The sequence below is a fragment of the Megalobrama amblycephala genome, linkage group LG1, assembly GCF_018812025.1.
Source record: "Megalobrama amblycephala isolate DHTTF-2021 linkage group LG1, ASM1881202v1, whole genome shotgun sequence".
Lineage (NCBI taxonomy): Eukaryota > Metazoa > Chordata > Actinopteri > Cypriniformes > Xenocyprididae > Megalobrama > Megalobrama amblycephala.
The window spans coordinates 69,534,177-69,551,335 of NC_063044.1; the positions used below are offsets into that span (position 1 = coordinate 69,534,177).

The following is a 17,159-nucleotide window of genomic DNA, read 5'->3' on the forward strand; positions in this document are numbered from 1 at the left end:
ATTTTAGAAATCTTGGCCAACTGAAAAGTATGAACATGAAAAGTATGAGCATGTACAGCACTCAATACTTAGTTGGGGCTCCTTTTGCCTGAATTACTGCAGCAATGTGGCGTGGCGTGGAGTCGATCAGTCTGTGGCACTGCTCAGGTGTTATGAGAGCCCAGGTTGCTCTGATAGTGGCCTTCAGCTCTTCTGTATTGTTGGGTCTGGCATATCACATCTTCCTCTTCACAATACCCCATAGATTTTCTGTGGGGTTAAGGTCAGACGAGTTTGCTGACCAATTAAGAACAGGGATACCATGGTCCTTAACCCTTTCTAGCGTGAGTTTAAAATATTCTAACTGTCCCCCCCAGAGTGAGTTTTTTTAAGGCGACCGTTATTTTAGAACGTTTGCCTTTAATGTTTCCATGGCGACGCGTCTTGCGTGTCACGAGCGCTGAACGCAGCAACAATAACATTGTATGACAGATGGATCGCTATTATTTAGTTTTTCCTTTTATATTTAAAATATTCGCAAAATTGCTTACCATGTCATCAACTATATGATATTCCGATTCTCAAATATGTGTAAGTGAGTGTGCTTTGTCGTTTTAAAACCTTTATAAATGATCTTTATCTTGATCTATAATGCGAGATGTGCAGAATAGAGTAAACTTTATAGTTACTTAGGCCCATTATGTGCGTCTGATATGAATAAATGTCGGCAAATTATATTTGTTATTGCTGCTTCCACTGATGTCGGACATCAGTGTGTATTTTATAAAACTCTTAATGTATTGTTTTAATGGTGCTTATATTTAAATGTATGAAACCTTAAAAGAAACATTATGTGGCTGAAAACGCTGCATAGCTGTGATATATAACAAGAGCTGCGCGCGTCCGCAAAGGGTTAAACCAGGTACTGGTAGCTTTGGCACTGTGTGTAGGTGCCAAGTCTTGTTGGAAAATGAAATCTGCATCTCCATAAAGTTGGTCAGCAGCAGGAAGCATGAAGTGCTCTAAAACTTCCTGGTATACGGACCTTGGACCTACGGATATTGACCTTGGACCTCAGAAAACACAGTGGACCAACACCAGCAGATGACATGGCACTCCAAACCATCACTGACTGTGGAAACTTTACACTGGACCTCAAGCAACGTGGATTGTGTGCCTCTCCTCTCTTCCTCCAGACTCTGGGACCCTGATTTCCGAAGGAAACGCAAAATTTACTTTCATCAGAGAACATAACTTTGGACCACTCAGCAGCAGTCCAGTCCTTTTTGTCTTTAGACGCTTCTGACGCTGTCTGTTGTTCAAGAGTGGCTTGACACAAGGAATGCGACAGCTGAAACCCATGTCTTGCAAACGTCTGTGCGTAGTGGTTCTTGAAGCACTGACTCCAGCTGCAGTCCACTCTTTGTGAATCTCCCCCAGATTTTTGAATTGGTTTTGTTTCACAATCCTCTCCAGGGTGTGGTTATCCCTATTGCTTGTACACTTTTTTCTACCACATCTTTTCCTTCCCTTCGCCTCTCTATTAATGTGCTTGGACACAGAGCTCTGTGAACAGCCAGCCTCTTTTGCAATGACCTTTTGTGTCTTGCCCTCCTTGTGCAAGGTGTCAAAGGTCGTCTTTTGGACAACTGTCAAGTCAGCAGTCTTCCCCATGATTGTGTAGCCTACAGAACTAGACTGAGAGACCATTTAAAGGCATTTACAGGTGTTTTGAGTTAATTAGCTGATTAGAGTGTGGCACCAGGTGTCTTCAATATTGAACCTTTTCACAATATTCTAATTTTCTGAGATACTGAATTTGGGATTTTCCTTAGTTGTCAGTTATAATCATCAAAATGAAAAGAAATAAACATTTGAAATATATCAGTCTGTGTGTAATGAATGAATATAATATACAAGTTTCACTTTTTGAATGGTATTAGTGAAATAAATCAACTTTTTGATGATATTCTAATTATATGACCAGCATCTGTATAGCAAAATATTGAATGAACTCTTCACAAACGAGTTTGTTCGTTTGACTAAAACCTGATTTTTTTTTTTTTAGTGCCATTTCAGTGGTGAATTATTAAAGGGTTAGTTCAGCCAAAAATGGAAATTCTGTCATTTATTCCTCACCCTCATGTCATTCCACAGCTGTAAGACCTTTGTTCATCTTCAGAACACAAACTAAGATATTTTTAATGAAATCTGAGAGTTTTCTGTCCCTCCATTCACAGTTTACACAGTGACCACTTTCAATGTCAAGAACTCTAGTAAAGACATCATTAAAGTAATTCATGTTACTTTAGTGGTTTGAACTCAATTTTATGAATTGACATGTTTGCACAAAAAACATAATTTATGACTTTATTTACAAAATATTAATCTCCAATGTGCGTTCACATGACAGTGTCTGCTCTCAGGTCAACATAAGTTGACGATAAACCACTGGTGTCACATTGATTATTTTAATGATGTCTTTACTAGTGGTCTGGATCTTGAAAACAGTAGTTATGTGGTCAGAAAGCTCTCCGGTGTTATTGAAAGGATCTTCATTTGTGTTCTGAAGGTGAACAAAAGTCACAGGTGTGGAAGGACATGAGGGTAATTAGTTATTTTCATTTTGGCTGAACTAACCCTCTAACAAATTAATGTATGTTAACATGAAACATTATTGCATTGTTGCAGATCTTTAGTTAGAAGTCCAAATGATGAAGTGATTATTAGAAGCACATGAATAGTCACACTGTATCCTCTCAGTCCTTCAGTTCACTCTCTTACAATCTCCTCTTTTCTCTGTTTCTGTGTGCTGCTGTGACATGAAGTGGAGACAGTCATAGAGGGAGAATCTGTCACTCTAACCCCTGGCATTGAAATAAACAAAGATGATGAGATACAGTGGCTGTTTGGAGATGAAAAGAAGACTGTCATAGCTGAAATCCAAAGAGGGACTGGAAAGGTCACTGTTCCTGATGGGAAATTCAGAGGCAGACTGGAGATGGATGAGAAGACTGGATCTCTGATCATCACAAACACCAGTACTGAAGACACAGGAGTCTATAAACTGAAGATCAGAGGAGGCAGACTTGTACAGAACTTGTGCAGAAGACTTGTGCAGAACTTGAACAAAAGATTCATCGTTTATGTCAAGGGTGAGTCGCTCAATATAATAATGATTACATCGATTTTTTCTGTAGGTAATTTATTGATATGTTGTATGTCATGTCCTTTAAAACGGCATCAGTTTTTGTAGGTACACTTGCACAGTCAGGTATTTGGTAGACATTTGATCAGCATATTTTATACATTATTTGAATTACAGTTGTTTTCAATGCAGCAATGAGGAACAATGTGAAGTTTATTTAGTCACACTCTTCATTTAGCAGTGCTAAACAGCAGTAAATGAATTTTGAAGCTTGGTTTGTTTTGGATATGTACAGTAACTATCAGTATTGGCTCCTGACCATAAATTTAGCTGGGCTAGATTCTGGGTTATAGCGCTAGATAAAGCTTTTACATTGTAATTGCTGAACACATGCAGACAATCTTTTGCAGTGTTGTGTCCTTGCATAATTCAGCCTGAGGGTGGTGTTCTAATGTCTGTAAATGCACACTCATACAATCTGCAAGTTTCTATCCAAAGAATTAACTTATGTGAAAAATTGCAATATTGCATAAAACATTTGGGAATAAAGCACTGTTTCCATCCAACGAGTTAAAGAGAGCAAAATTGTCACTTCCTGATTAACTGGCACTAAATATCACTAAGTATGAGAATCACTGAATATAATAATATTCATAAATGTAATAAATTATATATAGTCTGTTTAGCGCAAAATACTATTATTCTCATTTGCTTCACTAGCCTATATGTACGGCCACAAGAGAATAATGGAATAAATTAAGACCGTTATCAGCTTATTATTATGAAATGTCACTTTTTACTTTGACTTTCTGTAGTGAATAGTGACTGAGGTTGAGACTTTTTCACCGGCATAACTCTTGCACAAAGTTTGCACGTTGCTTCTTGTGTGATATCCATTGGCTCCCCTTCTTGGTTTAAAACGGAAAGTTTTCCAATATTATGACTTATCTAAAAGATTTGATAGATTTAGTTTACTCCTCATTGAAAATGATTTAAAGACATTTAATTATAGGCCTATCATTAAAAGTATTAACAGTATAATGTGACTGAACACTGCAATAATCAGTCAACGAAAAGCAGCTTTATTTAAAAAACAACTTGTTTAATACGAAATACTTCTCTTCTTTTTTTTTCCCACTACATACAGTATATGGGCCACAAGGGAAATATAAAGAAAATAAATTAAGACATAGCCTACTGTTACCATCATGCTGAAGTAGGATTTATCTCTCCTTGTGTCTGAGAGAATATGCACCGAAAGCTCTCCGCTTTTACTTTGATTTTCTGTACAGAATAATTGACTAGGGATCGGCATGATTCTCGCACAAAGTCTGCACATTGCATATGTAATATCCACTGACTCGCCCTCATAGTTTAAAATGGAAAAAAAATTCCAATATTGCAACGTGAAACTTTTCTTTATCACCAATTGCCAAATGATGGACAACGGTTCACATTTCCTGTGATAATAATGTTAATTAAATATTAAATAGCCTAAATGAGAAAATGGAAAGTGAAAAGTGAAACAAGTAAATTGATAGTGCAGATTTTTGCCCTGATGCAGGTGACCCAAGATGACAACACAGTCAGTTTTCATCAGCGCTAGTTCTGTGGCGTCAGTTTGGTGTGTCTCTACCCTCATGCTGCTCAGAGATGACACAGGCCGGTCCATTGTCACAGCATGCATCTGAACAGGCATTATCTACTGTAGATGCATTGTGTTGTGTTGTGAAATTTAAGTGGACTATAAAAGTCACCAGGCAACCGGGAATTCTCCTAGTGCTCCTAAATGGCCACTCCAGGCCTGCATGGACTTCTATATGAACTAAATCAGTCCAAAATATGTTCTGCAACAAATATTTATTTTCAGAGTTTCTAAACTATTTTAAGTCGTAAAGTGAGCCGGAAATATTAAAATTTAGCATATGGCTTCAGCAGGCAGATATGCTATGTAATGATTGCACTGATTGATGGTGTCTTTGCCTTCAACAGCACCCCATATTTCTTCCAATGCAAGTCTGTGGTGAAACATGGTTTCGGTTTTCGGTTGGGGCAGAAATGAGTCTGCCCTACTTGTTTTTACATTACTTTACATGAACTTAGACTATATTAGACTATATGTAATATATTATATATGAATATTATTATATTCAGTGATTCTCATACTTTACTTAGTGATATTTACTGCCAGTTAATCAAGAAGTGACCATTTTCGACAAGCTTTTTATTTCAAAAACATTTGGCATTAATTTACTTCCATATAATGATCCTTATTTTGTTAAAACAATTAACATTTTTGCATATTCTGAAAGGGGTATGTAAACTTTTGAGCTCAACTGTTTGTCAGTTACTTGTGTCGTCACAGTGTGCAGTCACAGACTCACCCGTCTTAACAGTTTCTACATTTACATTTATTCATTTGGCAGATGCTTTTATCCAAAGCGACTTACAAGTGAGGGATACAACAAGCGAGTCGTCATGACGAGGCACAAGAAGTGCTCACAATACAAGTTTTAGGCAGTGCTCAGAGTATCATAACCTACAATAGAGAGGGATTAGAGGAAGTGAAAGGATAGGAATAAGAAGGTTTTATTTATATTTTTTCAAAGATGAGGTTAAGTGCTCACGAAAGAGATGAGTTTTCAGCTGTCTTTTGAATATTGCCAGGGATTCTGCATTCTGGATGAAGGCAGGAAGATCATTTCACCAGCAAGGAACAGTGAACGAGAATGTCCTGGAGAGTGATTTTCTATAAATCGATTATCTTGCCTGAACATGCCATAAACAATATAGATAACGTCCAGAGTAACAATTAATTAACACACAGATATCCTAAAACAAATCCTGTCCACTGACACTCTGTTATGCTGCAAATCAGGTGATTCCTGAAGTATCAGATACATTATTGTAAAATGGATTTGGCTACTTATATTTTCCTGTGGTTTGAGTGACAGACGTGGAGCAAATGATCGGTGTTGATTTTCTGATTTCTGATGTTGTTTTAGTTTTCTGGTTCTAATTTCTGATCGCTATTTCTCTGTTTCTGTGCTGCTGCAGAACAAGTGAATAAATCAGTGCTGAAAGGATGTTCTGTCACTCTGAAGTGTAATACTAAAATACAGGAGGATGATGAAATACAGTGGAAGTTTGAAGAGAAACTCATAGCTGAAATGACTGGAGAGAACCGTGAGAATCCTCGATGGTTTGCTGATGATGAATTCAGAGCCCAAATGAAGCTGAACCCTCAGACTGGATCTCTCATCATTCAACAAACCAGACCTGAACACTCTGGATTATATAAGCGAGTGATCAAGACCAGAGATTATTCAACATTCAGACTCTTCGATCTTATCGTCTGTGGTGAGTAACACAAAGTCTTTCAGTGAAACAGCAGCAGTGTATATGACAGACCTTGTGTCAAAATATGATTATAAAAGTGTTCCAGTTGTGTTATATTAAAGACCCCCTGTGGTGAAAATCAAGTTTTTAATGTTGTTTATATGTCTAGGCAGTGTTTTTAATATGCTTTAAGACGAACCATGTGTAAATTCATAAGTCAGCACCATTGCTGAGTATTTTATGTTTGAAACTGCAGTGAACCAAAAACCTGCGGTTTGAAATTGGTGGTGTTTGTGACGTCACAGACTACTTTGTAACCAATCACAACAACGTGCCGGCACAGCTTTAGCACTATAGCCCCATACACACAGCCAGCGACTTTTTCGCTGCATGTCGCTGGTCTCCTACTGTGAGTCGCTTGTGGGCGTTCCTAGTGCTGTCGCTCTAATGTCATTGGTAGACTGCATGTCTGATCATATCTATAGAAAATGCAATCACAAATGATATATAAAACTAAGAAATCATTCTAATTTGACTAGGAATTAGGTTTAAAATAATTAAAAGTAACATTCTGCTGTTGTAGAGTGTTGTGACTGCAGAGCTCAGTGCATTAAATCATTAACTAGATTAACGATTGGTCCATCAACAAATTAAACTCACTCATACTGTCAAAAAATACTAAAACGTCATTCGAATTTGACAAATAATCAATTTTCTTGTCCCTAATAATCAACCCAATGCAGGGGAAACTGTAATTGCAGTGGTGCTAAATTGCTCACAGCATCATATAATTAACAACATAAAATGTATGAATCAAACTCACAAGACTGCCAACTGTTTCTTTTCCACGCATCATTTTATTATATCCATGTATTTACAGCCAAATCATATAAAACAGTGAAATCGCTCCAGTACTATGTCCTGTCTGTCTTGCCAGCACTCGAGACGGTGACGTGAGCTCCACTCCTATTGGTTGTCGCTCGCGAAATTCGCTCCTGATTGGCATAAAGTTGAAATATCTGAACTTTTGTCGCTTGTCTCCCGTCGCTTGACACGCCTACATTCTGTCGCCAACGGTCACTGTCGCTCTTGTCGCCGGAAATCTCCAGCGCTCCATTGAAATGAATGGGATCCTGTCGCTTTGTCGCTGCTTGTCGCTGGCGGTGTGAACGGGGCTTAAGATTGCTGTGAAGCAGGAAAATCTCGAGAGAAGCCAGGTTATCCTGGTATATTTTCTGTCGATGTGAAAAATTGTGTAGATGTATTAATATAGTGAGTCTATTACGATGTTATGATGAACTATAAGTCTTTCTCCACTGACGTTCAGAGTTGTTCAAGCGTTTGTAAGGATACTGATTATTAGAAGGCAGCTGTCTAACCCAACATGTTCTCCAATCAATACGACCATATAGGTCGTTTGTCACTTCCCCGAAATACGACCCATAGGAGCGTTTACTAAAGTGGCGCCCATATCGACAACAAGACACTTTCAGTTTTATTCATGAAATACGACCCTGTGATAAAGTAGACATTTCCCGCTGGACACGCACACACACACACACACCTGAATACATACCCCATTCACTCTCCATTTCCCTCTCCTTACCTGCTGTTTCTGCCATCGGCAAAGCGGGTGCACACTCCGGGCCGATGGCTCATGGACATTCCTCCACACCACATTTCCCTTTAGCCCAGTCTCATGTCATCATTTTACACACACATTGTCCGTGTCTTGTGTTTTGTCTTTGTTCGATTGTTTGTTTGTCTGGGTTTAGTCGGTCTTTTGGTGGGTAAACGCTGCATCGGCCAAACAGAGCACACTAAGGGCGCCTGATTATGATGTAATGGTTGGTCGCGCCGGCGCAGCGCAACCGGAAGCCGGCTAAACCATTGTCTTGTGTGTGGTGGGGGGGAGATTATGTGTAAAATATGTGTTGAAAGTTTACGTGTTTCTGTGTTATTGAGGATGATGAATATATTTATTTGAATTACCTGTAAGAATTATTGTTTAAGGTTGATTTAATGAGTGTTGTGAAAGGATTTAAAATGTCCAATGTATAATACTTACCTCTTAATCAATTAGGCCAAAAGGGGTGGAGTCTGGCATATAAAAAGAGAGGCGAGACTCACATTCAGGGCTTGTTAACCAAGTCGGCAAGAGTGTTATTGTGGAACCTCGAGCAAAACCCCAAAACCATTGTATATTGTGGATACAGTTCCCTTTCAGTCGGTCACTTTGACGTTACGTCAGAGACTGACGAAATGGAGGTCTCGCCCGAGAGCCCAATCACCTTCGAGTGTTAACAAAACGAAGCCAATGATACGATAAGTATCTTGGTCTGCGGAATTTGCATGCGCAAGCTCCGCCCCACACTGTGGGTATATAAGGAGCAGCGCCGAGCAGCCCGCATTCAAGCTTTCGCTTCGGAGCCGAAGTGCATCGTGCCTTCACCGGAGTGTTTACAGCGAGTCTCTGCAGTACTGGTGTGACAGCGCATCTCAGAGGATTCCAGTGTTCCTGCCTTACCTGTTTTCCCCTGAGCGCTTCAGTGCTAAAAGAGTGTTTCTAAAAGAGCTTACGTGTTTCCAGGTCGCGTCTTTTTAAAGATGTCGTACCGCCCGTGTGTTTCTGGGTGCGGTCGGTATATGGCGCCTCTTGACAGCCATGATCGCTGTCTCACGTGCTTGGGCTTCCAGCACGCTGAAGCGGCGTTCGTGGATGGTTCATGTCCTCATTGTGGGAGCATGACCATCAAGATGCTTAGATCTAGACTCGATTACCTTAAACAGTATCGAGTCCCCTCTGCCACACCCCGATCTTCGGCTGGTGGCCAGGGTGATCTGAGGGATTACGGTGTGGAACAACCCGACGAGTCAGCCTCCTCGGGCCACGCCTCCCTCTCAAGCGTCTCAGCCGGTGGAGCTTCCGGATGAGCTTGCTGCCTCCCCTTCTGGGGGACCCAGCGTCTCATTTGGGGCTCCGGAGGACGATCGTTTGTCAATCGCTGCGTCGCAAGGCAGGTTTGAGTCCTCGGGAGATGAAGACTCGGCTGCAGTGCCTCCCCCTGGGAGAGCAGCGTTCCCCTCCGGTTCCTTTCTTCCCAGAAGTGCATGAGGAGGTTACCAGTTCATGGAGGGCACCTTTAACTGCCCGAAACCGTTCTGGTGCTTCCTCTGCCTTCACCTCCCTCGATGGCAGGGCGGCTAGAGTGTATGCTGCGGTACCCCCTGTGGAGCGCTCGGTTGCGATGCAATTGTGTCCTCCGAGCACTTCTACGTGGCGCGGTGATCCCAAGCTCCCGTCCAAGGCCTGTAAGTTCTCATCCACGCTTGTGGCCAAGGCTTACAGGCGATTAGCCATATCCTGCTATTGTGGATACAGTTTTTCGTCTTTATTTTCTTGTTTTCTTGTTTTGATACTTTTGGGTTTTTGTGTGCACCTGTACATATACTTCACTGTGGACTACCTTGTTTACTGGCACTGTAAATAAAGTACACCCTGCACGGAAGTGCTGTGCGAGTAAGCCATTGTTTTTATTTTATTTTATTTTTTTCCCTTTCCTCACGGACTCCCGTTACTTTTCCCCTCCCCAAAGCGAGAAGTGGTGCTCGCTTCACTACATTTGGTGGCAGCGGTGGGATGGCTATTCGCAAAACAGCGCCAAATGGCAAGAAACCCAGGGCTGGGAAGCGGTCACAGGTGAAGAAGGCAACGATGGAGGATGAGGCCTGGGATTCGGCGGAGACTACAGAGGAGGAGGAAGTGATGGCAGGGCTTCCTGGTACCTCGAGAAAGTCTAGCTCACCACAGACTGAGCCAATCACTCCAGTCGCTGCAGCTGGCGAGGGAATGGTTTCCCTGATGCGTCAGTTGCTAGACGCACAGCAGGAGCTCCGGGGTCTACGCGAGTCCATCTTCCAGTCGACTTAACCTGCTGGGACTTTGTCTGATGGTGAGAGTCCGCGAATGGAGCTTCCAACACCAGCTACACAGAGGATATCCACACAACGCAGAACAGCACATGCAGAACAGACTCCCCAAGTGTTCCTGTGCTCAGAGGGCCGATGCAGCGAGCTGAACCAAAGATGCTGATCTTCCAGCAGGGGGAGGATATTGAGAATTATCTGCAGCGGTTTGAGCGTCTGGCTAGGAGCTGGAGATGGCCTGAGGAGGAATGGAGCTATCATCTGGTTCCTTTACTGACGGGGCAAGCGTTGGAGGCCTACCTGGCGATGGATGAGGAACAGGCAGAGGTGTACGATGATCTGAAGGAGGCGTTGCTGGAAAAATTCAACATCTCACCAGAAACCTACCGGCAAAGGTTCCGATCACCTACTGTTCTGCTGGAGAATCACCATCTGAGACATACCATCGTCTAAAGAACCTGTATCAGCGATGGGTACGGCCAAGGGAGCACTCCAAGGAGATAGGCGAGGCCATCATCCTTGATAGGAGCGTTTGATTTTAATGCATTGTCCCCTTTTATCTGCGTTATATTTCAGGTTTCGCGTAGCTCAACTGGTAGAGCATTGCAATAACAATATGCAGTCGTGATCATGTGATCCTGGGTTCGATCCCAAGGAACACATCTAACAAATCACTAAGGTTAGGTTTAGGGTTGGGGTAGGTGTAGTCATTAATAAATAATGAGTTTTGCTAAATCGAAATAGGAGAAATGGTGTAAAATGTCCACACATTGCATTTAAATGAACATGCATTTTGATTGGTAATGACAGTCATACGACATTTCATGATGACAGATGTAACACGACACTGTCATTATTATTTTACACCCACAAGAGGGCGCATGACTTCAAAACGTAAATATAGGTCGTAATAAGGTGCTTGAAAAACGACTTATAGGGTTGTTTTTTTGGAGGACAGTCTCCATGTGCATATTCAGTCAGTGTGGAATCACTGAAATTCGTCTCTGAGAGAATATGCTCCATTAATGCAGCGTCAGAGAGCTCCGTCACTTTTACTTTCACTTTTTGTAGTGAATAGTGACTGAGGTTGAGACTTTTTCACCGGCATAACTCTTGCACAAAGTTTGCACATTGCTTCTTGTGTGATATCCATTGGCTCCCCTTCTTGGTTTAAAGCGGAAAGATTTCCAATATTATGACTTATCTAAAAGATTTGATAGATTAGTTTACTCCTCATTGAAAATGATTTAAAGGTGCCATTGAATTGAAAATTGAATTTACCTTGGCATAGTTGAATAAAAAGAGTTCAGTACGTGGAAATGACGTACAGTGAGTCTCAAACGCCATTGTTTCCTCCTTCTTATATAAATCTCATTTGTTTAAAAGACCTCCGAAGAACAGGCAAATCTCAACATAACCCCTATAGATGTTTTTGTCCTTCGAAATAATTTAATACTATAAAACATAGCTAAAACAATATTGCTCTGAGCATGTGACCGTAATTCGTGTACATATGTCAGTCAGTGTGGAATCACACGTCAAGTTCAGAGAGATATTCAGTCCATTATAAATTCTGATTTTGGTGCCTCTGAAATGGATCAAACCATAGATATTAGCCTACCTGATGATGTCAAGTAAATACGATGGAAGTTTGCGATCATTCAAGGATGTGCATTTGTTTCATGTACTGAGATGGCACGGGCGCCTGCAGGATTTCATCTGATTTTTTTTTTTTTTTTAAATCTGAACTCCAAAAAGCAACAAAATTGTCAAACATGTTCACAGAGGAAAACGGCTGCTTGTTCTCTCAAACTGTTTGTTTTACTGAGAAATCGCTTCAGGTGATTCAGTGAGAGAGCAGTCCAAACGAATGCCAGTGGATTCAGAGAGTTTTGCAAAGGCGTTTTACCAATTCATCATTTAAAACACAATTTAAGCGTCAGAAATTAAACTGAATATACGAAGCGAAGCAAGCCTTTTTCTTAAATATCCACAACACAAACAACAAATTGTTTGTCACTATAGCAACAGTAGACTCTCAGAGCTGGCGTGAGCGAGTGGAGGCGGGGCTAATTTACATATTCATTAATCTGTGCATATTAAATTAGGCAAGGGTGTAGAGTTACATTCAAGCTATTTTAAGGCATGAAGAAATTGTTTTCACTTTATTTTTTTTAAATATGTAATTTTGGTGATCAACGATGAGTTTTAAGGGGTAAAATAATTGACTACAGGGGGACTTTAATCATTCAGCAACTTTGACCTGTTCACCATATCACTGCATGCACTGAATGTCTTTACTGTCACTTTTGATTGATTTAATGCATCATTGCTGAAAAAAGTATGAATTTCATTAATTTCCTCAACTTTCATTAATTTCAATAACTTTCTATTCATCAAGGAATCCTGGAAAAAAAGTACACAACTGTTTTTAACATTGATAATAATAATAATAAATGTTTCTTGATCATCAAATCATCATATTAGAATGATTTCTGAAGGATCATGTGACACTGAAGACTGAAGTAATGATGCTGAAAATTCAGCTTTAATCACAGGAATAAAATACTTTATAACATATTCAAACAGAAAACTGTTATTGTAAATTGTAATAATATTTCACAATATTTCTGTTTTTACTGTATTTTTAATTAAATAAATGCAACCTTGATGAGCAGAATAGACTTCTTTTAAAAACATTAAAAATCTTACCATGTCCAAACTTTTGACTGGTAGTGTATATTGTTGCTCAAATCAACACACTGTAATGTCAGGATCAAGACCTTCTAGTGGAATTAATGGACAGAGTTCAATCATTCTTGACTGAAAATGTGTTCAAATGTGTCTCTATTTTATCAAAGCTGTAAGACTCAAACAGGTCATGTGGTATTTTTTCATGAAGTCAACTGTAAATACAGACAGTTGCAGATTAATTTGAATTGAATAATAATGAATTAATTTATGAATGTATTTAGTCAGAGCTGGTTTGTGGTGTTTCAGACAGATGTGGTTCCTCAATGAAGCAGCTTCAGACAGTCTTCTTTCAGATGCTGTTGTCTGTTCTGAAACTGTTCTTCACACAGACTGTGTTGCTTCTGTCTGCAGGATTGTTTGATCAACTTTATCAGTCACAATCCTCCTCATTATTCCTGATCATTATTGAACTGCAGTACAGTCATTATCTGATCACAAATCAAACATTCAGAAGCGCTTCTTCACACAAACACAATTCAACACACTCATATTTCATGTCATTTGAGTGGATTTTTACTCTTAGAAACACAGACTGGAGTTCAACACAGTTTCATCAGTCAAACACACATGAGGTGTAGAGATTTACACTTACATTCAGATTTCTACAATGACAAGTTGAGCTCTTTTCATCTTAAAATAGAGTAAATTATATGTTTGTGATCCAGTATGTCAGGTGTGATATGACAATGTTTCTACTGTTTATTTCTGCTGCTGTTGGTTTTCTGCTTCTGATTTCTCTTCTGTATTTTTCTGTTTCTTTGACAGATGAAGTGAAGTCAGTGTCAGTGATGGAAGGAGGCAGGATGTGACTCTACGTGCCAATACTGAAATACAGACAGGAGATAAGATATTCTGGATGTTTGGAGATGACAACCATCTCTTAGCTAAAAACACAAAAAAAATATGCAAAGAAAAGTATAAGTGCTTTGATTCTAGATTGATAGGCAAAGCGGATCTGAATCCTCAGACTGGAGATCTCACCATCAAGACAATCAGATCTGACCACACTGGAAAATACAAACTAAAGATCATCACAAATGGCAGATCCTCATTCAAGTTATTCGATGTTAGTGTTTATGGTGAGTGAAATATTTACTTTCATTGTAATTATGATTTTATTTTAGATCAGCATTATGTCATTCTTAAAGGATAGTTCAGCCAAAAATGCACTTGTGTCGTCCTGAACCCACAAGACTTTTATTCATCACAAGATTTCTGTCCATCCATTGAAAGTGGGGAAACAAAACTTCAAATCTCCAAAAACTCCTCATACTTCAGCAGTTTGAATTTGATTTGGACATTCTACATTGTTTCTCAAAGTGTGGGGCACGTCCCCACTGGTGGGGAATAGAGACATGACAAGTGGGGCGCGAACAAACGAGAGGAAATTTCGGTATGTGTGCTGGAAACGGTATAAATGCATTTAAAGACGGAGTTTCCTTTATACTCTTGCAGTTAACCCTAAAAAGGGCAAGAACATAAAGAGACATCAGATAAGTTATGTTATTGCTTTTTTTCCCCCCCATCTTATTATGACTCAAATAATTTTTTATTTGCTCATTTTGTCAATTGATTTTTATTCAGGGTTAACCTGACTATTTGACTATTACTGTATTAATTTTCAAGTCAAACATTTTTTCTTTATAGGTTAGCTAATTCCTTCAACTGATATTTATTAAGGGTCACCCTTGCTAATACTGTACTCATTGTCGTATTATTATTACTGTACAGTTTGGGAGAAAATTAAAGTTAAACTCACCCACAATATCAAAGTGCATTCAAGCACTTGCACTGTGGCCCATATTCAAACACTCATAAAAATATTTTCTTTATAGGTTAACTAATTCCTTCAATTGATTTTTATTTAGGGTTAACCTGACTATTACTGTATTAATTTCCATGTCATTTTACTGTACAGTATGGGAGAAAATGAAAGGCAAACTCACCTCCAATATCAATGTGCATTATAGCACTTAATCATCACATATTCAAACACTCTTTCCTTTATACGTTTGCTCATTCTGTCAATAGATATTTGCTCAAAATGACAATGGCTATTACTGTAATTATTTTTATTTAAGGAATTTATATTAATATACCACTCCCTCAAAGGCAAATCTCAAGAATGGCCTTTTGTGGGGGGCTTTCTAGATATGAAAGTCAGAGTCTTTCAGATTGACCAATATAAATGAATCTCATGAGGATCCGGTTCAGATGTCACAGATCAAGAATGTCCTGAGACCGCCATCATTCTTAGGAACGAGGAAGTAGCAGCTGTAAAAGCCTGACTCTCTGCATTCTGAGGGAACTATCTCCACATCACCTTTTTCTAGCAGAGACTGCATTTTGGCTTGGAGGACATGAGACCTGTTGCCCTAGACTGGGGAGTAAATCATGCCCAAGAAGCGTGGTGGTCTGCGAGCGAAATGGAGCTAGTAGACTCGTTCTATTATTTTCCTTTGTTTGACTTCACCACCAGTCCCACTCCAGTGCCAGAGGCCAGACAACCACCACCAATGATGAACGATGTGACGGACATGTTGTTTGAGCCCACCGCAGACAGTGGAGAACGGCCACCATGAGAGATGAGCCCATACCAATGATAAGGACAGAGTGTTTTATAGCCCAGACCACCTACAGAGTCTGACCAGGTGCGCAAGCTGGCAAAACCATTCATCACTAAGTTAGTGATTGTGGAGTTTGAGGGCCATACAGCTTCTCTGGGTTCCCTCATTCCTCAGGCTCCCCCTTGGTCAAGCATTGACCTGCCTACACCTACGGCTCCATCTGGCTCCACCTTCCCCCCAGCTCTGCCTCCATCCTCAGTCCCACCGGCTCCACCTCGGTCACCAGGACCATCGGCTGCACGTGAGCACATCAGCTCCATCTGGGTCTCCATCTTCGGTTGCATCTCCGTTGGTTGTCCTCAGGGTGTTGTCTGCCACCAAGTTGACTCCAAGATGACTCCTCCCACCTGCGACTCCTGCGGTGGCTGCAAGAGTTAGAATACATTTTGATATTGGAGTTTTGCCTTTAATTTGATCCAAAAATGTACAGTAAAATGACATGGAAATAATTACAGTAATAGCCATTGCCATTCTGAGCAAATATCTATTGACAGAATGAGAAAACCTCTAAAGAAAAACATTTTATGAGTGTTTGAAATTGGGACATGATATGTGCTAGAATGAACTTTGATGTTTGGGCGTGAGTTTGCGTTTAATTTTCTCCCAAACTGTACAGTAAAATAATAAGACAATGAGTACAGTAATAGTCAGGGTGACCTTGAACAAACATCAATTGAAAGAATGAGCAAACCTATAAAGAAAATATTTTTATGAGTGTTTGAATATGGGCCACAGTGCAAGTGCTTGAATGCACTTTGATATTGTGGGTGGGTTTAACTTTAATTTTCTCCCAAACTGTACAGTAAAATGATATGACAATGAGTACAGTAATAGCAAGGGTGACCCTTAATAAATATAGTATATATATATATATATATATATATATATACAGTACAGACCAAAAGTTTGGAACCACTACAATAAACATTTATGATTATTATCAATGTTGAAAACAGTTGTGTACTTTTTTTTCAGGATTCCTTGATGAATAGAAAGTTCAAAAGAACAGCATTTATCTGAAATACAAAGCTTCTGTAGCATTATACACTACCGTTCAAAAGTTTGGGGTCAGTAAGAATTTTTATTTTTATTTTTTTGAAAAGAAATTAAAGAAATGAATACTTTTATTCAGCAAGGATGCATTAAATCAATCAAAAGTGGCAGTAAAGACATTTATAATGTTACAAAAGATTAGATTTCAGATAAACACTGTTCTTTTGAACTTTCTATTCATCAAATAATCCTGAAAAAAAATATTGTACACAAATATTTTGTACAATTGTACACATTAAATGTTTCTTGAGCAGCAGATCAGCATATTAGAATGATTTCTGAAGGATCATGTGACACTGAAGACTGGAGTAACGATGCTGAAAATTCAGCTT

General features: G+C 39.6%; 1 protein-coding gene across 2 annotated transcripts in view; it reads left to right on the forward strand.

The window, feature by feature from the left end:
* The window catches only part of LOC125247243, a 52,417-nt gene that overhangs the window by 24,476 nt on the left and 10,782 nt on the right, over positions 1 to 17,159 (forward strand). Inside the window, exons 5-7 of one of the 2 annotated variants that reach the window (XM_048158513.1) lie at positions 2,808 to 3,134; positions 6,185 to 6,487; positions 13,913 to 14,052. In XM_048158513.1, coding sequence (XP_048014470.1) covers positions 2,808 to 3,134; positions 6,185 to 6,487; positions 13,913 to 13,956 — 674 coding nt within the window. In that variant the 3' untranslated portion in view covers positions 13,957 to 14,052. Of the gene's footprint in view, positions 1 to 2,807; positions 3,135 to 6,184; positions 6,488 to 13,912; positions 14,053 to 17,159 lie in introns of those variants that run through there. The other variant, XM_048158506.1, reaches the window with a different exon arrangement.